Here is a 25,515-nt window from a genome sequence, read left to right on the forward strand (position 1 = left end):
ATTTCGCCAAGGTTCATCCTTGTCGCACGGACTTTCCAATCGGCTAACGATACCTCGATGCAGTCGATCGAGTGAAATTCGTGAATTAATTTCTTAATAACTGCTTACTCGTTCCTATGCCAGCTTTAGACGATAAGCTGCAATCATCACGTTTATATCCCAATATTTTCTCCTAATTTTAAAAAAATACATTCGTTAAGCGACAGTACTAGCAAATGTATTTTGCAGTAAACACCACAACCAACAATAACGTATAACATCAATCCCTTACAGTATTAGAGGCTTGCAACAACATTGTTGTAACGTTTCAGTATTACTGCAATAGTACTAGAATAATTTATGCTGTATGAGAATGTTATAATTTCACATTATAATTGTTATGTAACACATGTGTTATGTTACACTTATAACATTAAGTGCGAATAAATTGTGACATTGATGTTATGCTACTGTTAGCTTATGTTACGGTGTTTACTGAATTTTTATCGCTCTATCGCACGAGATTCTGCTGGCTCTCGTACTGACAATAACTCACGTCATCGACTCGACTTCTATAAGCCTGATAATGTATCCTATCTTTTAGGCGAGTCTCTTATAAAAAATTTAATACTAATACTGAACAATTAATCACTTATTTTTAGTATTAAAGTACTATATTAACAATATTCTTAATGCTCAAAATAAGTAATCAAGTGATCGGTACTAGTATTAAATTTCTATAAGAATTATTTTCTAGAACCGAAAGACGTTCCGCATACTATTGATAAACAATTCAGAAGATTAAAAAATCTCGGAATTATTTGCGCGAGGAAGACCAAATTCCCATTAAACCGCATCGTAAGAGCTAAAGTAGGACTTTATGCGGCAGGTATTTCAAGGGCTTCGAGTAAAATCTCCGAGAGCTTCTCCAAAGCTTCCAAAAATAGGTCGTGTGGCAGCTTCTAAATACCTATCTAAATTTCGTCGTATACGAAGGCAACTATTCGAAGACACATACGCGTTGGTATTACGACTACACGTGCTTTTATTTAAGCGCGCTCCGTGGAAGAGCCAGAATTCTCGCTGTGAGCCCAAGAATGAACGAACTCTGGTCTTACGGAGTCCTAACATTAAACTGCTATCGCAATTCTCGCGGTTGTAGTTTAATATGTAACTTCGTAAATTATTTCTAATCGGAAAATACGACAACCTTCAATTTTTTTACTTGTCATACAGTGAATAGAATTATGCTTTTAGGATCTTGAAATCCTTAAGTTTCGAGACTAGCGAATCTTAGGCTTTACTCGTTCGAGAGATATTTTATTATATATATGTCGAGGAATATTCGCAAAATTATCGCTGTTAATTAAATGCTTCTATCGGTTTTTCTGGAAGAAATTAATTCTCAAACTTTAGGCTTGAATTCCAGAGTTAGGAAGAAAAATTCCACGTTCCGTTAAAATACAATTTTTAGATAGTCGACGAATTAATTTGCCACGTGCTACCGACTTCGTATTATCTTCTGATATATTAGTAGCTAATTGAAACCTGAGTACGCGCCCGCTCGACTTGACAAGGTACAAATGATCGGCCACTTATATTTTGCGTTTAAAAAAAAAAATTATGAATTATTAAGTATTGAGACATTCGCATCGATAATGAAAATCATTTGACCGGTTTTCACGAAATGCAAACAACCAGTCCCAAGATACCTACTCTTTAATTAATTCTTGGCGAACGCAGGATATAAGTGGTGAAATTATTAATACTTTGCCAAGTAATACCATTGCGACCGTCCGTCCATGGGACTCGTCGGCGGACTGGCAGATCGATGATTAGATTTGGTGGAATATACTTTCAAACGACCACAGCCTCGTAGGAATGCCCTTTCGGTCCGACAGTTCTAACTTGTGCGTCCCGCCTGCCGGAGAACGCTATAATTTGCGACTTCCTGCAAAAGAAAAATACAACACGCCTTGTTCGAGCATTTGTAAGTCGTTCCATCGGTCGAGCATGCGATATACCAATTTTTCAATCATTATGACCATGGAAGTTCAAGGAAATAGATAGAAATTTTATCACCGTGTATGTTCCCCGACGTAATTAATTTTTAATGTTGTTATAATGATTTAATATCATACTATATTCTGAGGAAGGTAATTTTAATTATAATGTAATTAAGACTTATACAAATAATAAAATTAGCATATCGCTCCCTTACTTCAAAAGTGACTTAACTTAAAGAATTAAATTTTTCAGAAAAGAGAAAGAAAAAATTATTTTTAACTTGGTAAAAAATTCTTGACCAATCAAATATTATCAGCAAAAAGAATATATCCTTAAAATAATCATTTTGGTCATTTTCAGAACTCTTAAAAATCACCCTTTCAAATTGTGACAATTTTGATGAAATCTTTTTTAAACTATCCTTTTTGAGTTGTGACGATTTTGACGATTTTTCATAAAGTTAATTAGTTTACTTTTGATGATAACAATGTTTACTGAATTCATTTATGGTAAATTCAAGAATCACGTTTTTTCAGTTATGTCATTTTAAGGGAATAATATGTTGAAATTGTCATGATTGCTATTAGTTCCGTTCATGGTTATACAAAAATTAATCTTACTACGGTCAGGGCGCGTCGAAATCTTGATCTCCGACCAGGTACAGAAATTGGAAGGCAATCGCCAGCAGGCTGATCCCGAGCAAATCACCCATCGCGGTCAGATATGGAATCGCCGAGTTGTCGGGATCGATCTTTCGCTTCCACATCCAATGGATCATTATATAGGCGATGTAGAGGAGAGCTGCGACCTGCAGCATCGCTGCGCAGAGGTAAACGAAGACGAAGAGCGGAGTCATCGATGTGTTACCGTCCTTCATATAATTGATCAGGTAAATGAAAATGACGTGGCCCGGTATCACCATTGTCATCAGGACTCTCGTGGTTCTAGCGTGCATACCTGAAGAAACGAGGCAATGAAAAATCACGAAAAATCTTGTTTACTAAAAAAAAAAAACACGAAAGAAGATACCTTTCCCGAAAAAATTGGCAATTGGGGTGATGAAGATGACGGGATGCGTGTAACCCGGTGGGATTAGAAGTGTGCCGAGTTCGGCTTGTTTGTGAAGCGCCGTTGATATTCTACTGGCTTGAACGGCCACCAGGTTTCCGCCGACGCCATTGATAACCGGCTGGAACACTGTCAGGTTCTCGAAGCGCGACACCATAAATTCCAATATAAGACCACCGCAGCTATAATGAAACATTTCGCAATTATAAATTCTTCTTTTCTTTGAGCCATATTCGAAATGTGATAGATAAAAAAAAATGTGATTAATATAAAGATTTAATAATACAGAATAAACGATTTTGCTAAAGTATCCAAAAATTTATATAGATCGTACAGATCTGAAAGTAATTTTGTTGGATTATCAAAATACTTTCGTGAGAATATTGCAATGTTAAATGTTAAAAGTATAAATATTTTTTTAACGTTGAATCTATATTTCACTATGTTGATGTACATTCGCTATGTTAATTACATTTGCAATGTTATAATTCAACATTTCTGATATGTTGATTCAACATTTGTATGCTATATATTATGATTTATTTACTGTCAAGCTTCAGAAAAATTTCGAAGAATTTGAGAAACTTTTTTTACCTGCTGATTAACATGGCCACCATGACCGGTGTCCAGCCGAAGTAGAGCACATCGTTGGTATATTTATTTTTCTTGGCGATCCATACCCAGAGCGGCGTCACGAGGACGTAACAGGCTATGACGAGAGGTGCCACCCAGTCCTGCTTGTCTATGCATTCATAGAGTATGGTGGCGATCCATGAGAGGAGAGCCAACGATGTGATGTCGCCGAGACTGGCGGCTATCGGCGTGGCCACGTTGTCCGGATTGATATGGCAATGACGGGAAAAGACGATGACGCCTGCGGTAATAAGGCCCAGAACGAAGGAAGCGAGGGATGCAGTGACCAGACTACTGGCGCATAGTAGATAAGCATGGTCCAGGGAAACCGTGCCATTACGGAAGGCACCCATCACGATAGCCACCACAGAACCCAGGAATCCCACCACTATCGCTTGACACTGCGCACGATTAAAGTGACCTTTAGTCCCGAGTAACGGACCTCCCGAAAAAACTTGATGACTGAAGAGAAATTAAATTCCTTTGCTTGTTTCTTCAATTTTTCTTAGTTACAGTTACTGAGATATATCATGTTGAAAATTAGCAAAAAAAATTGAGATTTTCAACAAATTTCAATTTCATCGTGCGTTAACAAATATTCAATTTGATAGATATTTTGCAAGATATTCCCAATGCCGGAAAAAAAATTGAAAGAACAGCCAGCCACAAGTTAAAGAAAAAAATTTTAGGTTTATAGACTGATAATTCGAAGAATTGTATAATCTACATTGTACTAGCATACTTGTTCGAGTGCGTTAATTTTTTAAATTTTATTTGAAAACTTAGTTTTAAATACATTATATAATTGCAAATTCATTAGCACAATCACTGCGGTGATTTTTTTTCATATTTGGGAAATTGTTTTTATCGTCGGAAATGATAAATGTCTGCTGATTCTGTACACACGTAAATTGGTTTTTCTAAAATACTTAGAAGGATCCTGTACTATATTACCCAAGCAGAACAACGTCAAAATGACATTAAAATGAATCGGAAATGATTGAAAAATAACTTTTAGTGATCATTTTCGAGTCATTTTGACATCATAATTGTTGTTCTGCTTGGATATATGGAAAGTTAAAAATATGTTAATCATCATACGCGGAAAGAACGATTTTTTTTTGTTGAAATATTTAAAAATATCAAAAATATATATATATGCTCACAAGGTACCTTTGATACACCACAGCTAAAAAACTTTTTTTATTGAACCTTGTCTATGATATCTTTTGTTCATCACATTATAAACTACATTATTATGTGAAAATTCCCCGAACAGAAATTTGAGATTTCTCTCAGGCATGCCTGATGCACGATCAGGACTCAATCAGGTAAGAGTAAGCTAGGTCTGTCTGAAGTGGTTTTCCTGAAATCATCTTTATCAGGACCTGAGCACGTAATGACAGGATGCATTTAATAAGAATTATCTGATATCATCCTGGCGCCTGAACAAGAAACGAACAGACGCGCCTGATAAGAACTGCTCAATGACAACTTAATCAGAACCTGAACAAACAGTAATAGAGTTGAATGATCATTTGACCGGAACCCAATTTTCCATATAATTTTCCATATAATTAGTGTGAGGTTCATTAACTTATACAGATCTACAAATAATTTTGTTGGACCATTAAAATAATTATATAGAACTCCCAAGTTGGTTGCTAATGTTGAAACTTTGCAATGTTGCTTATTATGTTTAAACATTCCTATATCATTATTTGGAACAACAAAAAGTTATTTTTAAACCTGTATTTAGTTAAAAAAAAAACATGTTTAGATACGTTAGCAAAATCGTTATTTCTGTGTAGATATCGACACCGTGCATACGTGTCGTTTATCGCGCGGCGTGTCTCGTGAAGTAACAACTCGCGTTCGCTTATTATACGAGGGATTGTATGGCAAACAGTCGGCTTCCTGAAGGCCGTCGTCTATCATCGTCAGTGTTAAATACATAATAAAATAAAATCGTGGCGCCAATGATAAGACAGGTAATGCGCGTGTAACACGATTCACTAAATCGAGCGGCTAAGAGAAACATTGTTTGCTTTCCCAAAATGATACCGCCGCTCTGTTTCACAATTAGCCGTTAACCACGGATTAAATTGCCTGCATTGTTTCCCACAGTATTTTCTGCCAATTTACAATTTCGAGGATGAACGATAATGATTCTGTTGGCACATTTATTGGGATTCGCGGATTACAGTAATTTCATTTCCATTATCGCAGCTGGAAATTTGCGAGGCTAAAATTAAATATAAAGGGCTAAACTTGAATTTTAAAAAACACTAAATTTCATGGATATATTTACACTAGATGATAAGGATACTAGATGAGATAAGAAGCCGGATGATTAATAGCGCAGAACTTTTCCGCGCGTTGCGTCTCATAGTTATTAGAGACGTGACGAACACGCGTACTCTTTAGAGGAATTGAAAGAAACGGATGGACGAACTGCAGAAGAAGGTTTCAGGAGGAAAAATACACGGCGCCAAAGCGAGCTAATACGGCATTTCGCAATGTATTCGAACGGAATTAAGTTAGAAGTCGTATGACAAACGGCAAATACCGTTTAATTACGGAACATCTAGTTAGAACCAGTTTCACGAAAGTAAACTTTCGCGGCTGAATGCAGGAGGAGCGTCCGAGGTTTGCTTTGAGATTTCATGTGTGTCGGAATAACGCATCTGACGCATCTGTTGACAATTCTTGTATTATTTTGTACCATAGTATACTATGAAGGCTCGCGAAATAGGTAACAAATTGTACTTGTGTTGATCATCATTGAAAAGACGCGAACCAATCATCTTGCGTCAAACTTAACAATGTAATTATTACATTGATAAATGTAAAATTATAACATTGATATTAATTGGTGTTTACTGGGTACCAACTAAGATAGCATCGATGTTATAATATAATCCTCAACAATGTAAATATAACATATATATTTATACAATAGTTATCATACATTATTGAAAGAGTATGAAGTTATAACATTAATGTTACGTTTCTTTTAGTTGGTGTTTACTGAGAATTAGTCCACTTTTCAGTTCGGTCGAATTAATGATTGTTACTTACTTGTATTAAAACGAGATTCCCTATGATCATATGCCATTGCTCCTTTGGCATATCCATATGTCCGAGATTCGCTTGAGTAGAAAGACGCGACGCCAAAGTCATTTCTAAATTACCTTTCAATCCTAGAAGTGCAGGTACCAGAATCATGAGCTCATTTACTTTCTCAAAGACTACCCAGTGCTGCAAAAGAACACGAACATTTATTAGGTGTTAAACTTAATTCCTGCCGTTTTTCGTCTCCAAAATTGATTTGTTTCGAAGGGAAATACCTTAATTAAAGTATTATTAATAAAGTATTATTAATTAGTGATAAAGTAGAAAATGGGGGAAATTACTTTGATTAAGGTATTCATTTATCTTCCCTTCGAAACAAATCAATTTTGGAGACGAAAAACGGCAGGAATTAAGTTTAACACCTAATAAATGCAGTCAATATTATAATACCATATTAATTTCAAGTCGATGATCTTCAATGTATGAAATGATTAATTAATGAATCAAATAAAGATTGAATTTAGATCTAGATTGAATGTTGAAATCAATTTAAGTAATTTTATTTTTTCAAACAATCCAATCGCGTATTTTTATTTAAAATATTCGACATTAAGAATAAAAACAATTATACGAGCTATGTTCATTTCTATCAATACAGATTAACTTTAATTTTGGTTTAATTTACTTTTTTATCTTTTTCTAGTCCTGAGAAAAAGATAAAAAGTTAATTAAACTGCGATTAAAGTTAATCTACGTTGATAGAAATCAGCATTAGACACGTTTCTTTTAAGAATACGATCGCGTGTCGTTGAATTGATTGCTTGGATGTTCCTACTGAAAAAATTATTTGGATCGACGTATCAACAAAATGTATCAATAAAAATGCCATTTTTGCAGGGTTGGGTGAGTTAACTTTTTTTTTAACTAAGTTAAGTTAAAGTTAACAGCCTTGAAAAAATTTAACTTAATTAAAATATTAATTAATCCATAATAAAATTAATTGAATTAAAAGTTAAGTTTAAAAAAAGTAATTAAAAAGTTAAAAGTTAAATTGATTTGAACAACTAAAAAAAAAGAAAAGAAAAATTTGACTATTTTACATAATTTTTCGTATTTTTCTTTTCTCACAGCTTATTTATTAAAGAATCAGATTATTTTTGTTCACAAGTAAGGATTATACAGTATAAAATTACTAAATTTATACCCATTAGCCTCTCGCATTATATTTAAGGATTGACTTCAAAGAAATCAAATTAAAAGTTAATAGTTACCAATAAAATTTAACTAAATTAAAAAAAAAAGTTAAAAAGTTAAAAGTCTAAAATATAACTAAGTTAAATTAAAATTAATTAACTTTTTGACTTTTTTTAACTTAACTTTTATCTTTTTAATTTAGCACTACTCAACTCTGCATTTTGGTACATTTTGTTGGTTTAATCAAAATATTTTTTAATACACATATTATAAGATATTTCTAAAGATACACACACACACACGTGAGAGTTTATTATTATGATAAGAGTAAAGAAGATTCGTACTTGGACGAGATCGAGGACTAATCCGGCGCCCACCATGCCCAGGCCGGCGATTAGGAAGGGTATAAAGACCTGGATGGTAATCGCCAAGTACGACTCGAGCGGCTCATCCTCTTCGGTCACACCGTAGATCTTGCTCTCGGCGACGACGTCCGGCAATCGGCCGCCGTCGATGCCTTCGTCAAAGATAGTTACCTCAAGGCAGTCATCGGTGGCGTGTCCACCGGTGGTATTCGTGGCTGCTGCTTGTCCATTGGTGGTTGTTGCGGTGCTAGCGGTAGTGGTGGCGGTGGTTGTGGTATCCTTTGACTCGGAGGTGGTCCGCGAGCGGCCATCGGTTGGTGTCATCCTGTGGGAGGTCTGCTTCTCCAAAAGCAGGGGCTCCTTACATTGCTCACTGCCGACAGAAGGAAGATCTCCGCTGATTAAAGAGGTCCTAAAGTCGTCTGTTTTACTGATTATTTTTTAAATAAGTATTTTTCTGATTGCCTTATATAAAGATTAAAGAATTTTTTTCCACAATTAAAGTATAAACGATAATGTAGTCCAAACCGGTTGACTTTATGCCAAAAACGAAAAAAAGTTGGAAAATTATAATTTTGTTACCGATTTCTAATGTCAACTCATAATAATATTTACTTTGATACAACTTTTATACTTTGTACGTATATAAAACAATCTTGGTTTTGGACTAGAGATTACATTACTCAACAAACAATGTTGAGTTCTTAGAATTCAATGTAATAATAGAACATATAAGAGTCAATAACAAATTAAATTATATATTAAAAAACGAAATATTACATGTTTCGGTCTTTGAATTAGACCCTCTTTAGATATTTACTTAATATAAAGACGTTACCATGATTTAATAATGTTGATTGTGAAAAAAATACATCATAATCGCATGTCGTGTGAACAATGACAACTGGAATTTTATTTCAAAAAAATGTAAATTACCTAAAAAGGAGTTTTTGATTTCAGTTCGATTAATTTTAGATTCCACTTATTTTTTATTTGATAATATTATTTACAAACAGAATTTTGGCACGCCTATGGGCTCTCCTTTATCACCTATTATTGCTGATTTGGTAATGCAAAGTTTAGAGAAGATAGCATTGAGTATGTTTAAGGATCATGTTCTTTTTTATTATCGATATGTCGATGACCTATGCGCTGCGGTTCCATTATCTGAGGTTGACACTTTTCTGGAATGTTTTAATTCGTTCCACCCGCATCTAAAACTCACCCTGGAGGTTGCTGATAATTCACTAAATTTTCTTGAAATGTCCATTAAAGATAAACTTTTGACTGGTATCATAAACCTAGTTTCTCGAGGAGATTTTTTAATTTCTTCTCTAACCATCTATTATCTCAGAAAAAGGATGTAATCATCAGTTCGGCGGATAGAGCTATTTTACTGTCGGATTCTGAATTCTACATGAAATATTTAACTCAACAAAATGTATTAAGTATAATGTAGTAATTTGACTCAAATTTAATTTATTATTTATTAAGTGCATATGTTAATATAGATGTTATTTACTTTGAAACATTAAATTTATTTTTCTGAAATAAGGAAATTCAGAAATTTATTTCTGAAATAGAAATGGAATATTTATATTTTGAAACACATGAAAGTTAAAAATAACAAAACACTATCAAAGAATTGAATTACCATTACTTCTTTGATATCTAACAGCGTAAATTGGATTTCTCTCTTTCTCTCTCTCTCTCTCTCTCTTTATCTGTAAGAGAAGAGTCTCATTAACTCTTAACGTCAATATTTATACAGCACGGAAGCTTACAGCTTATTGCTGTAATGTTTGCAATGAGCACTGCAATATTGCTGAAAAGTTGCAATATTGCTACAATATTACTAATCTGTACGTATGAAAGGACGATAAGCTCGGACCATTATTACTCTGGAATAAAATTGTCAAATGCCAATCTGCGGTCTGATAACGAAATAGTCAAATATTACACATTGCGCCTGTATTTCTTTCGATTTGACTTACTTGAATTTTTTTACTTGAAAATTAAAAAAAGATTGTATCTTATCTTTAAAAATATTTATGATCATCGATCATCGCGTTAAAAATTAAAATCGTGTAATCAGCTTGAAAAAATTCACTCCTTTTTGACGATATAAAATTAAACAGAAAAGAAGTTGTTTGAATTAGGATTGTTACTTTTGACAGCTTTGAAGATTCGAGATTTGGAAAGAATTCAAAGCTTCAAAGTTAACTTCAAACTTTTAAAGTTCGTATCTTCGAAGTTAATTTCAAAACTTCAAGAAATAAATTTGTACTAATAGAAAAAAATGAAAATATATTCGTAAATATATTTGTACATTTTTCAATGAAAGTATTTGTGTTACCATTAGCTATATTAAATTAATAATTATACAATTTTCATTTTTCGAAGATTCGAAGATTGAAGTATATAGAAATTTTGAAGCTTCAAAATTTTAATGATTTTAATGCTTAATTCGAAACTTCAAAGTTCAAATGTCGAAGCCTTAGTTTGAATTGTGAAATGAATCGATATCGAATGAATGAGGAACGCGTGGTGTGCGAGTGATCGATCATCGTAAATCGCACGCAAGTGAATAAATTTAATCATTATTAATTTCGTCACATGATACTTCTTTAATTCGCAGTCCCATGCCGAAAGCACTATTACTCGCCGTTTTTCGGTGCTCGAGACGTAAATTCACGTTTTTCAACCCGACATATTGGGTTACTTTTTTCACGAGATCGAAAGACCGAAAACTTTGTGCACAATACTTTCCAACGTACTTTTCGAACTTGATGGTATTGGCATTCTGGAGCGGCTGCGACTTGTCGGGCGGCACTCGTACCGGATGTTGATGCACCTGGCCCTCTATCATCATCCTACTGAAGGCTGCGTGATACTCGCTGCCGCGAATATACAGCCATTCTCTTTTGAGAATGATAAGACTCGCGTCGCCAACAACGACGACGACGACGGCGGCGGCGGCGGTTGTATTTTAGGACACAAATAATGTAAATTACGTAATTATGCCGAGAGTGACTATCTTTTTCTTCTCTCTCTTTCTCTCTTTTTCTCGCTGATTAGATTCGTTCAGGAACTGTTGTTAATTAGGGCGAAAATCAAAATGTGAATGATCCAGCGACGTGCCAATCGAAGAAAGGTAAGCAACCTCTTCTTGCCTGAGGACACTGTCAAATAATTGTCATGTTATTTTAACTGCAAAATTAGTCACGTACTCGGCTTAATCAGAGTTTTTTCACCGAAAGAATTTAAGTAAAAAAAAAAATGACTAGATCAGATCTGAAAATAATTTTACTGGACCATCAAAATATTTATAGAAATCACATGATAAGCAATGCTATAAATTTTGATTTAAGTTTTGATTTTAGCAACCAGTTTGAGCGACCTACATCATTATTTTGAAGATACAATGAAATCAGATCGGTCTTTAGCTAAGTTTTTAGATACTTCAGTAAAACCGTTTTTTCCGTGTTAAAGTCATTATTAAAGAAATCTCAAAAGCCTACTCGATAAGCATATTAAACATAATTTTCTAATTAAAAAAAATGACACGTTCAAAGCGTTAAAATCGTTTTGATGTCTTGAAAAATCAGTATATAAATACATTGCCACACGGAAAGAATGATTTTGCTGAAAGGTCTAAAATTTTGCTATATACATACAGATACATACAAATATAAAACTAATTTTGTTGGACCATCAAAAATAATTATTGGAAACTAAAAAATAGTAAGCAATATAACTGGAAAAAATTTTGAAAAAATTCTAGCAACCAATTAAATTTCCAACAAAATTATTTTTAGGTGTGTATCCAGCCAAATTTTGGGTTTTTTTTAGTAAAATCATTCTTTCCACGCAAATAATTTTCGGCTGATTTTTTAGCCACACAAATTTTACGTCACTTTAAAGATTCACCTGCAAGTTTTCTGTGATTATTGTAAATTAAATTTAAATTACTAGAAAAATCGATTATTCCTGCGACATTGATTTTATTCTTAAATTAATTGCCAAATTTTTAAATTGCACTTGCGAAATGACATCGAATGAACGTGTATCACCATATGTGAGATGACAACACGACTACATGGTTCCGTGATTTTATGAGTCTTTATCGCGTGTATCATGCAAATAGACGTATCACCACATCACGTGTGTCATTAATTAACACGTAATGCTCAATTTCCTCTTATTTGAGTTCCGCTTCGGAAGGAATCGTGATAATCCGTTTTGCGATAATTCCACGTATCGTGTATGCTCCATATGTATGTGATTAAATTAATTTGCATGGATGACAACGTTAATAAGTTATTCATATTCTCTATATAATTTTCCTCTTATCTCAATAAAAATCCAATTGTCTATTAAAACCAGTTTAATTTTTACGCGAGATCGCCAGATGTTTAGCCTTGTATGTGTACATAAAATCCACGAGCGCACTTCGATATCGCCGCAGAAGAGTACATCAACGATGATAATATTCAGTCGTGCGGTGACCTTACGTGTGGAAATTGAAACCGCAAGAGCGACTTGATTAAGGCCAAATCGCGTGCGCGACCGTTCGATTGAGCAACATTGCCTTTGTAATCTTAATTGTAATGTTGATATTTTTAAACAGTCAATGTCATTTTGCGATTCGAAGAAAAGAAAAAATCCTATGCGCTAAAGTATTACGACTGTATAAACAAACATATGGAAATTGTATTTCTATCGAAATTGAATATGCAATTTTCTAGGATGTGGGAGATATTATTTTAAAGTTAAGTTGCTCTTTCACCTCTTTGTCTAATACTAATTATTGTTTATTCGTTCTTCTATAATTCTTCATGTTTATTCGTTCTTTTAAGATTAGGAATATACAACTTTTTCCATTGATTTCTAATGGAAAGAATTGTTTTGCTGAAGTATCTAAAAATTTAGCTAGACCTGAAAATAATTTTGTTGTTCTATCAAAATTATTATACATATGTAGGATACTCCAGCATAATAAGTAATGCCGCAAAAAGTTTTGACATTCTAACAAGCAGCTTGAGCGTCCTACATAAATATTTTAATGGTTTAACGAAATTTATTTTCAGATGTATATCTAACTTATACATTTTTAGATACGTTAATAAAACCGTTCTTTCCATGTATAGATCTAAAAATATTTTTACTGGATTATCAAAATAATTTGTAGAATGCTCAAGCTGGTTATTAGAATATCAAAACTTTTTGCATCAGTGCTTCTTATGCTTCCCATACTGCACAGAATATTGAAAAAACGTTGCTGAGACGTTGCGATATTGAATGTTGAAGTGTGAATGTTCTTTTTAACATTAAATTTATATTTCGCAATTGTTACAACATTCGTTGCAATTTAACGTTTATGATATGCAATATTAATGTACACTGTACATTGAAAAAAATGATCTTGCAGTTATATCGAAAAATTATCTAGACACGAAAAATTAGCTGAAATAAATAAATGAACAAGCACTGCGATATTAGGTATGTTTTGTATCTAATCAATATAGATGGCAGAGATAGAATTTATATCTGAACCATTTGTCAAATTTATCAACAAAGTCTTTCTTAACGTTCAATTAGATGACTGTGACTGTGATTCATATTTAGCAATGATTCATATTTGACTACAAGACCTAAATTTTCTTGTATATATTATTAGAATATAGTGCTATAAATTCTATGCGTATGATATATATATATATATATATATAATTCTTTACAAAATTCAAAAAAAAAACAGATAATTCCAGCTGGAGCAGCAAAATATTTTTTTGCATGTATGAACTTGAGTTTCTATATAATTATTTTGATGATACAATAAAATTGTTTTTAAATCTGTATTTACTTAAACTTTTGTATACTTCAGCAAATTCTTTCCTTATACTGACCCCGCTTGATCGGTTTACTTTTTGCAGAGGTGGCATATTTGAATTTCTCTCAAACGAAGAGCATGCATGAAAGCGGGTTTTATAATCGAGACAATCGAGATACAACTAGGTCACTCTCTAATCGATACAGATCAATGTCGAGTCACCCGTGCTACGATCGACTACGCGATCGCATTTGATATTCATTGTCTGATCAGCTGCACCTTGCGTTACACATTGACCGGGCCCGGAAACGCACGTTGCATCACGCGAATTGCACGAGTTCCCGTGACCTTAACCTACGCGCAATCAAGTCGTTCCTCGTCGGAGAGCTTCGACGGAGCTCGCTTAGAGATGCTATCTGCATTTCGCGTCCTTCGTTCATCGGGATTCCCTGAATCGTCGACGAACAGGTAGCGGTCGACACGTGGCGGGAAAACTACGTTCTCGAAGACGCGAGCCCGACCTTCGTCCTTCCGGTTTCACGCTACTGACCGTTCTCTTTTTTCCCGCGGTTCCGATTCTAGAAGAGATTTTCGCAACGACGAAACTTATCAGCGGCTGTCTGTATGTCCGAGATAACGATATCGGACATATGTCTCGTATCGTCGAATTGGATCCATAATTGTGCGCTCAGCTCATCACGAGATGATGTCTCGAAGAGAGCAGGTCCATAGGAATTCGATGACTTTGGTTCGATACCGATTCAATTGATTTTTCTAATACCTGACAAAAATTAGTCGGAATTTTTTTTTTATTTTAACTCTAGTTAGTACTGGCAAGTCCAGTGAATTCGAACATTTGTTTTAAAGTTACGTTGTGCAAAATTGTTTATAACACATGTTTTTCGCAACCTCACATAATTTTAAGTTGCATAATCTTATTATAATTACTTAATCTTATTTCATGAGTAGTATGTAACACCTTGGTTTATTGTAACAACTCGGATTTTGGCCTTTAAAATGAAAAAAAAATCGTTCAAGTATATGTTAACTTTAAGCAAAAATACATTAAAGTACATTACGTCCATGAATTCCAATTAAAAAAATTTCGGAGCGAATATCAATTTTTGGTTAATATTTACTTTTTTTTTTTAAATAATTTTCCGAAATTCTTAGAAAATAGACTATTATCAAATTAATTATTCAATTATTTTTGCTTTATTTAGATCCTCTCGAATCTCGATCGCATAAGATTTAATTTGTACCTTGCGTCAGCTGTTACAATCTATTCATGACTTAAAACTCTTAGCAATGCACGAGAATCGATCTAAACTTTTTGAATAGTAGTCTTTGGAAACTTTTTCGCGGAATAAAATGTGATTCACAAATCTCGTCTCTAAAATAACTCGTATTTTTCTCTCCTCATCAAAGCGTCCGGTTGGACCAGACCAAATTCCGGCTTCTTCGAATGGCTGCTCCCTTCGCTCGTACCTGGATCCTCAGGCGTGGTCCTAAACGGACCGCCGACGTTCCCACGAGGTCTCCCGTCGAGTCCCCCCCGTCTAGCCAGGTCGCTGATCGCCGGCTCTGTGGCCCGGTGATCGTTTTTTCGGCGCGAGATCAGCCTACGTCCAGCATCTGATGGTGGTCACCCGGTGGCCTGGTGCGAGGCCGTTTCACGCTGCGGTTACATCGCGACTGATCGCGATCGTGCTCGCGTGCATGCATGCCTCCTTAAAACTAGTTTGGGGACACATGAGCCTTCTGTTTGTGTGTGTCGACGGCGCGCCGGAGGGAGCAAGCGCAAGTTTATCGATCAGCCGGCGACTTCCCAGTCAGACCGTCCGCGAACTCCTCGCGGCTGTACCGCCACTCCAGTACCTGTATACCAATAGCGCACCATCCCTTGAACCTGTCTGGAAGGGTCGTCTTTCGCGCTCCGAGTTCCTAACGTGACGTCACTCGGACTTATTATCGTTCACCAGTTGCGTCATTATTTCGTTCGAACCGCGCAGTGTTATCCAGTGGATCTAGCCGCCCCCGCTTCGAGTTTTCCACCGACGCTTTCGGTTATTTCCAAGAATCCACGAAGAGCCACACTCGCGTTTGTAATCTTGATGACGTTATCTCGAAATACTCGATCGTCAAGGCTTGCGTCATCGTTTCAGTGCATTCGACACATTGCACTGTCTCACATAACACACTTTATTTAAAAAACGGCTGTAGGACGTTTTCTGAACATTTCCAAGAATCGCCCTCATATTTGAAATCCTGATAACGTTGCCTTGGAATCTCCAAAGGTCAACAGTTATATCATCGGTTTGGTACATTTGACTGGTGCATTGCATTATCCTACATATTTTATTCGAGGGACGTCATGGGGACGTCTTTGGACATAGAATGTTCTCAAGATATTTTTATAAATAACTTTAGATATTTTTAGAAAGTACTTTGGAGGTCTGTGCTGTATAAGATGTTATTTATAATTTTGCTAGATCTTCTCTCTAAATTCTTTGGTGTAAAATCTCATTCCAAAAGAGTGAGGCTTACAAAGAACTTAGAGAGTTGGATTTGTTTTTGCCTTGCTTAGTAATTTGGAAGATTTGTCTTCCAAAGTATCCGAATTGCTTTATCTTTCATGGTATTGTTACAAATCGAGTTAAACTCTGCTGCGCTTTCTTTTTTCGACTCTCTAATTGTAAGACAGGAACATGTAGAGGCATTTCTTACTCTTTCTATTACTCTTTCTTTCGCTCATTTTCATTTATTTATTTGTATAAGAAATAAAAAAATATCGATGGTATGCCACAATTAATGTTCGATATCTTTTTTTACAAGTGATGCTAGACACGTGGCATCGTATGTATAGACATCGATTACGTCATCAATCAACAGCTGATGTATACGGAAGTCTGGTTCATTCATGGATTTACGACGCATTACGTGCGAGAGTTGCACAACCACCTCCGTTTCTCACAATTTTCGCGGCTTACAGACAACTCGCTTTTATGCGCGGTAATTCGATGATAGCAATAATTTACTTCAGTAACAATATTCCGCCAATTTTCATTTTGTACGTCGTCCATTAGAGCGTTATGCCAGGCGTAATTACGCCGACCTGATTATCGATTACGCATATCCTGCGGATTACGAAGCGATGTTGAACAAATTTTTATCTTTCGTCTGTTGTAGGATCCTTCAAAATCTAAGCTTTAATAAAATAATTAGTAGCTAAAATGGTTAGCTTGATTTTTTAAATATATTACTTCCTTTTTCATCCATAATTCCTAAATTTTCATAATTCAAGTTATATATTTTTACATGTTTATCATAGACTGATTACTTACATATAATTATATATATTATATTTATATTTTAGATTTATTACTTACACACACACACACACACACACATATATATATATAATCTCGTTATACAATACAATCTTGCATTTAAAAATTGTTACTCTAATCCCTTTCTTAGTTTCATAAAATTTAATTTCGAATCAAGTTGCGGGCAATCTTCAAAATTCAATATATGCCGAAGCATATGGAAATTTTGTTCGACATTACATATCAAGGCCTAAGCCTTGTAATACAAGTGCATAAATTGCCCAAGGACGATTATCTTTAGGTCGTGAGCAATAACTTCAGAGTATTGTCAACCCTGTTCAGTGACTTCTGCCCACATTGAAACATTAACATCGATTTTTTTCTAAATTTACCCGACATTATTCCCGGAGATATAAAGATAATTCGTTAAATACAGTGTAACGTAATGTCTTTATGGACGATAAACGATAGTTTATATTTCCAAGATTAAGCGCCGTTGAAAAACAAGAAGAGTATAACGAAGCATTATTTAAAATTTTAATTTTTAATTACGTTTTAATATTTAAAGGATGATCTATTTATTTTTAAAATCTTACGGCTTCTTTTTTTTCTTGACTAAGATTGTCATGATTGATCATTATTTCAACGTATTTTTTGTCTCAAAATATGACACTATCTCAGGCATTTCAGCGCTATTGTATTATAGTATCTCGTTGTTTTGCAAAAGTTATGAAAATTAAAATAATTCTTTCCGAAAATTCAATCACGTCATTTTCAGTTCTATTTTTTAAAACTTTTTTTATGACTTGAATCAATTGCGTTTTATATATTTTTATTCTATGACAGCGCAAAGTTATTGCCTCGCTATGTCTATATCCCCCTTCTAAATTCGATTTTTCATACGCAGTATCTTGTCATTAACATTAAAATTACGTCAGTTAATAACTTGTTGGCCGTGAATATAGTATAATGGGAAAACAGATATAATTACGCCGATCGATTCCACGATACCTACGTAAACGAGCTGGGAAATCGATGCAAACCACTCATTAAATTATAGCTATTAGATGATGTAATAAATTCAATGAAATTACATTACATGAAAAAGATCTACGTGTTTGTTGTGGATTGATTGATTCATCTTTTTTTTTTGGAAACAATATACGCAGATGTTTTTCTATGCGATGTGTCGAATTTATTACATCTCGCGAAGTAATTTAATATTAGTGATTAAAGTTTGATATTATTTCTCTCATTATACGGCTCCACGAAGGCGCACAGAAATTGTAATCTGTATCGACTCAGCGGGCCGCATCTCATTCAGCAGTAATCCTTATTTAAAGTAGAGCGGAAAAATTCGCTCATAACAGTCAGTCGGTCAATGACGCGCGAATAGGATTCACTGGTCCGTCTATGACCGTATCCTGTGTAGGAGCGAAGCCATAACATACTCCGGTCGTTCGTGACACGGCAATTTGTATTCTGGTAACTTGAGGATTAGGTCACACTCTCGTGTGTGCAGTTTCGCTTTTCTAATGATTAAACCCCACTGAAATGCGTGTATTTCCTGTCGTATGAGCAATTGACGTCGAAGACGCCCGGGTCTTGACGTTCGGTAACAAACGAGGATAATCATCGAAGCAAATGCCAATTAATTACTGTCGAATTATCGGAGAACGAAATCGACGCAATCCTTTGAAGAGTTATAATAGGAAAACATGTTAATTTTGTTATGCAATAACGTAGCTAAAAGTCAGACTATCGAAAACAATTTACGTTACACCAATTGAGTAGTCCATTAGCAAAAGTCGTTATCCCCACTTAAATTTTTTTTGCGAGAGCAAAATGTATAATTTAAATGTATAATTTTCTCACTCAAGCTGTCAATAAGAACGTTTTTAGAAAAATAAAAAAGATCATTATTTTAGTTAACAAAATGTGTATAGTATGATACAAAAAATATAATTTCTTTTTAGAATAAGATAAACTTAGAATAAGATAACTTGATTAGTTTTATAATTGTAGAAATAATTTTGCTGATTTTTGGAACAAAGTATCCGTCATTTTTATTAAATATAACTGATAGATAGGTTCGAATTTTAATTGAGTAGCCGTAAAAAAACTGCCGTATAAAAAAATCTTTTATAATATATTGGAATTCTTGGATTCTTTATCTTCTTGATTACGAATTGAACATTTTAACGTGCTGAAACAGTTACAGATCCTATAAAATCAAGAAAAAAGAATAGGTCTAATTGCAAAAGAAGTTAAATCCCTCCTGTTGAAAAAAGTGCAAAAGCAATTAAATCTTCAAACTTCTTTCGTTGCATATGCAATTATATCCATCAATCATGTTTAAGAAAAAAAAACAAGAATAAGAACATGATCAATATATATATATATAGCACATAAGTATATGAAGTATGGTCAAAGCTATAGATGTTGGGATAATATAAGTTCCTAAATACATTTATCTCAATCATACTGTCGGCTTTGCAACACAATTATTTAACTAAAATAATAATCTTTATAAATTAATTTTTGATCATCGATTTGATATTACTAGCACATTTGATATTACTGGCACATTTAATATGTAAAGAACTTATTGTTACAAATATTGCTATATATCACACTGATTGAGATGGTTGAGACACCCGCCTGGAAAATAGGGAGGTCCGAAACCAGGTTTGGTAACCGCGTTCTTAACGACACTTTTAACAACGCGCGACTATTTGTGATTCGCACCTTGATGAACAATAACGAGTCAGTTTACGTAGAACATGACTAGTTGACGTACATACTTGCACGTCTAATTACACAAGTTTCAAGTGACGCGCGTGTAAGCTGATAACGAAAAACTTACGGTTTTAGGATATTACTCACCGTCTACTCATGATCCTTCTAATTAACAAGGCGAAGATGTCTATTGTTTCTATTGGAGATTCAGCGATCGACACTGTCGACATTGTGTCGCTAACAATACAATTTATTTCTCAAGATCGTCTTACAAACTCGATCGAGTTTCTTCCTCGTGATCAGATCACGGGGGTAGATTTGTCATAGCCTTTTCAAATTCGAATTACAAGAATACGACATACAATTCACGAAAATAAAGAAATTTGTCAATTCGGTGGGTCTGCGAATTTTTCTCACGATTTTTTTTGGCGCATGAAGTTTATAAGCCAAGTGGATGCTCCATCGACTTGGCTGTAAACTTTATGCGCTAGACGCATGAAGTTTACATATCAATGTTTCATTTAACTGGACAATTTGGCATTTCATTCGTAGTCACAATTCGAGCCCAATGTCTGGCAGCTGACAAACCGACAATATGGCAAGGGCAATATCGTCAACGACAATTTTACGACGCACTATGCCCGTTCGTTATCAGCGAGTTCATTACACGCTCATTGTACAACTTCAACAATATAATGCACTGTCATTAAAGTTATTCGGATAATATTCTTCCCCTTGATCTTGATAGTGCGAAAGATGCTAATTTTTATGAATACATATTAAAGTTAAAAAGTATTTGAGTTCAAAACAACGTTTTATTTTCTTCGTGTTTTGTAAAAAAGCTTTAACTTCAATTCAGTCAGACATGCTAAACAAGCGATAGCTTATTAGAGTCAATTTGCAGTTGATCTAATCGGTCTCACAAATATATAATTTTCGCTGAAGATTCTTCTCTTTAATTATTTATAATATAAAAACTTTTGTTTAAATTTTTTTATATCACATAATTTTTAAACTTTTATTCGGGATAAATAGATTAATTAAAGCTTTTAAAGAAAAAAGTAACAAGACTCTGACATTAAAAATACAATTTACAAGTTAAATTTGCTGTGAAATACGGTACGATATTTAGTACGGAATTGTTAGTATATACTATATACTTCAGTTAAATTCAATAAAATTATCAATCGTTTTATATAACTATAGTTACATTTGGAGCCATCCTCGGTGAAAATAAAAGTAAACTTAATTCTACGCTCTCGGATGAGTATGTAAATAAGTTACTAATCCTAATCTTTCACATGGATACATAAACAAATAAAGATATTGAAACAATAAGGCAAATGGATAGTTTGATTGAGATATAACGATGCAAGATTATTTTTGATTACAACAAATTATTTGGACCTAAAGCAAAAATTGTAGACAATTGTATCTGTATATTTGGTACTATGGATACACACACACACACACACACACACACATTAGATGCTATTAGCACTATTTGTGCTAATATTCTATCTTTGTTTGATGTTTAATAAACGATGAAGGCAGAATGGTACCAATAGCGTCTCCCCGAATACACGCCATGAGGTTTTAAATTGTGAATAAAAAACGTTAAATACTTCATTGTCGTAAGGTAGAGGTCCCTCAAATAGGAACTTTACTTAGGTATAGTTTTCATAGCTGATACTGTTAGATATCAAAAGAACAATGAAAAGAATAAGCCAATCCCCTGTGAGCATTTTGTTATTTTTAACTTTCATGTATGTCAAAATATAAATCAGTCTATTTCTGTGGCTAGTTTCGAAATAAACAGTGTCCATATTAACGTAGGCACTTAGTAAATAATAGATTTAAGAAACACATCAAGTGAAGAGAAAGTCAAAATGACATACTTTGATGTTAAAGTAATGATTTCTGGCTACAAATTTGACTATTTATTGACTTTAAGCATTAAAATAAAGTTATCTTGACGTCAATTTGGTTTTTTGTTGATTTTTGTGTGTTTCTTGGGTAATTTTAAGTCAAATTTAATATGTTTTAATAAGTTTTAATTTAATACGTTATTTTCTTGAATTAAATCGTTTAACTCTATTGTAAGTTAAATTAATGAGTAGGAGCAGTGACGATCCATAGAAATAATTAAAAGTAACTCAAATTGCGTATAATTTATAACTATGAGCATAATTTAATAAATATAGTTAAAGGTAGCTACAATTATATTGTGAATTACGATGTGATTTTAAAACTATTATAGAAAGAAGAAACTTATCCAAAAAAAGCCAAGAATATAAGAGCAGAAGTCTTCGGTAACAAAGTAAAAGTTCGTAGTCGTATTAGAAGAGTCAAACGATAAAACCACAAAAGGTCAATTAGAAGTCAGAGATAAAGTGAGAAATGTGATGCCAAAATCAGATGTGTTAAAAAAAAACAAACGTTCAAACAGTATAACGGTTATTCGAGGTAATATAAAACATTAAAATAATAATAAATAAATCACAATATAAGGAAGGAACATAAAGAACTATATTTTAATTGTTATTGCGATTAATTTTTATGAAATTCTTATCATATAAAATAATAATAAAATTAATGTTTCGACTTAGAATGAAATAAAAAATGTCAGTTAATTTTAAGACGTTTAAGTGGAATTTTAAATATATATATATATATTAGAATGTCTTTATTAAAACGCCAAAGTAGCGTCTAATAATTAGCGTTATTATACAAAATGTGGTTAAATACACGTTCAATATGCGATGGCGTGTTAATTTTGTGTTGCAATAAATTTCAAAATTATTTTACTCGCCGTTATGTATGGCTTGAGCAGCATCAAATTACTTTCGCCATTGTTATTTTTTACAATTTCCCTGAATCTATTGAGCGGTATGAATGAATACACTGTTCTGAGAGATCTTGATTTTTTATTAAATAAAGTATGTCCACTTTACATAACACCCATGGTATTATAATGTCTAAAATATTTCTGAAATATTACTAAAATATTTATTAACATTAATTTTATTTATTTGAATTCACAATAAGTAACGAAAAAGTCTTATGGGTCTACGCCGTATTTTAGTGTTTGAATTACGTTTCGATGTGATTTTATGTACATATTCAGTTCTACAACTGCGCGCCAAAATCATGTTCAGTTATCTTTAAACATAATCTTAAACTGAACTGGGGTAACAGTTTTACAAATTAAAGTAAATTATAGAATACTTGTTTTATAATACTTTTTAATGTTTATACAACATAAAATAATGTTATTTTCAATAATCATACAATAGTATTAGGAGTATGGATATATAACATCTACTAGTATTTCAGGAATATTATTTAATATTATATAATTTTAATAAAATATTATTGAAACGTTGTATTTAATATTCTAAGAATATGCCTAAAATATTAATTGATATTAAATAATATTATATGCTTATAAGGTGTAGGCCTTGGCATATAAGCAATATTATCTATGCGCATACGCATATATATACCTTTCGTGGTTCCTTTTAAAGCGCGATTATGTAAGATTCGCTCTTGACTCGGTAAAGGTCGACATTGAAACCGGGCCTGAATGAAGTGTGTAACTGGAACGCATTCAAATACGCGACGATTTTCCCCAGCAATTTCAATAAAACGGCGTATACCCACGTGTAATTTAGTCGTGCGTGTAGATTCTGCCGTCCGTTTAGATGGAGATATCAGATTTTACCGACACCTGATCTCTCGTCAGATCTGCATGTCGCTCGCTTCTCATTTGAGAAAACTGGCGTAACAGCATCACACATTTGCAATTATAATTTGTGTCCCGTTCTTTTCATTTGCCTAATTTGATTATAATTTGATGTTTATCAGAATATATTGAAGCCAAAACTGCTTACATTATTACGATATGTATGTAATAGTCTATATTACATCTATATTATCCCATAAATTGATATTATCGCTCAAGCACAGATGTTTGATAAGACTGCTTTTCTTAGGTATCTATTTTGAAAACTGACAATTAATGCTTGACATTCTTTTGCAGGCTGATTAAATAGTATAAATAAATAATTTATAAATATACTGAAATATATATATATATATATAATATATCTGATATACATGCACGTGAGCACCGACAAAATTCTATACGGAAAGAAAGATTTTGCTAAAGTATCTAAAATTTAGATAGATATAGATTTTAAAATAATTTGTTGGACTATTAAAACAATATGAAGGAAACTTAAGCATGATAAGCAATATTGCAAAAAGTTTTGACATTCCAGCAATCAGTTAGATAGCTCACAAAATTATTTCCAAATCTGCATTTAGTTAAATTTTCAGATACTTTAGTAAAACCGTTCTTTGCTTGTAACTAAACAAAAGAGAGAGAGAGAGTGAGAGAGAGAGAGAGAGAGAGAGAGAGAGAGAGAATCAAAAGCTTATGATAGTAAAAAACCTAAAGAAAATCTGCTATAATATTTGCAGTTTGAATATTATAGATATTAAAGGAGTAATAGTAATCCAATAATAATCTATTGAGTTAAAAATAATATTTTGTTATTTTTAATTTTCGTATCACAATATGTCACTCAATCTATTTCTGTGGTTAGTTTTAACTAAATAATGTTCATAATAACGTATGCATTTAGTAAATAATAAACTGAATAGTCAAATTCAATAAATTTTCTTGAGTTGATTAACTTCATTGTTTAATTTTGTTAAATTAATAATATATTGAATAGATACACAGTGATAACCTATTGAATATAGATACGTAATGACCTATAAAAATATTATTAAAATAATTTAAATTGAGTATAATTTGACATTATGAATTTAACAGTGTAGAGTTAGATGTTAGGTGTATCGTTAGTGTAGTCTTTGTAGCAGGTTTATATGATATAATTGACACACTAACTCACTGAGCTCACGGCTATTCCCAAGTGCCGATGAATTGCGTATGTTTTTTCAATTAAGATTTGTCACACGAGGAGCCAATTGCTTCAACTGAATTATCCACTCTGATTAATTATTCACATATTTCGTGACTAATTGCGGATCGATTCACTTTGTATTATGTCCCAATTAGTTACATTTATCTTGAGCTTGCGGCACACGATGCTTGTTTTCCTGCTGGATTAGAATCTTGCATTCGTATTGGTTGCGGTACTAACAGTGTCAGCATCGTAGCTAATATAGTGGCAAGAATTTATTCTAGCTAACAATCTAGTATAAAAACGAACATCGTGTGCCGTCGGCTTTACTTCAGGTTCTTTTATGGAGCGCAATGAAA

At 33.4% G+C, this 25,515-nt stretch overlaps 1 protein-coding gene and 1 long non-coding RNA gene across 4 annotated transcripts in view; one reads left to right on the forward strand and one right to left on the reverse strand.

Annotated features, from left to right (window-relative positions):
• The first annotated feature begins 1,536 nt into the window (after nt 1-1,536).
• On the forward strand, nt 1,537-21,555 carry LOC108768968 (uncharacterized). The gene is made up of 3 exons (XR_001940516.1): nt 1,537-1,614; nt 7,692-7,695; nt 21,546-21,555. It is a non-coding gene; the product is annotated as an uncharacterized LOC108768968 (long non-coding RNA).
• The window catches only part of LOC108768966 (solute carrier family 41 member 1), a 28,935-nt gene continuing 5,027 nt past the window's right edge, over nt 1,608-25,515 (reverse strand). Inside the window, exons 1-8 of one of the 3 annotated variants that reach the window (XM_018519696.1) lie at nt 15,643-15,836; nt 11,099-11,503; nt 8,301-8,694; nt 6,769-6,948; nt 3,649-4,088; nt 3,016-3,236; nt 2,607-2,943; nt 1,608-1,930 (exon numbers count right to left, since the gene is read on the reverse strand). In XM_018519696.1, coding sequence (XP_018375198.1) covers nt 2,612-2,943; nt 3,016-3,236; nt 3,649-4,088; nt 6,769-6,948; nt 8,301-8,694; nt 11,099-11,193 — 1,662 coding nt within the window. In that variant the 5' untranslated portion in view covers nt 11,194-11,503; nt 15,643-15,836 and the 3' untranslated portion in view covers nt 1,608-1,930; nt 2,607-2,611. Of the gene's footprint in view, nt 1,931-2,606; nt 2,944-3,015; nt 3,237-3,648; nt 4,089-6,768; nt 6,949-8,300; nt 8,695-11,098; nt 11,504-15,642; nt 15,837-25,515 lie in introns of those variants that run through there. The other 2 variants (XM_018519697.1, XM_018519698.1) reach the window with 2 other exon arrangements.

This window comes from Trachymyrmex cornetzi, unplaced genomic scaffold (assembly GCF_001594075.2).
Source record: "Trachymyrmex cornetzi isolate Tcor2-1 unplaced genomic scaffold, Tcor1.1 scaffold83, whole genome shotgun sequence".
Taxonomy (NCBI): domain Eukaryota; kingdom Metazoa; phylum Arthropoda; class Insecta; order Hymenoptera; family Formicidae; genus Trachymyrmex; species Trachymyrmex cornetzi.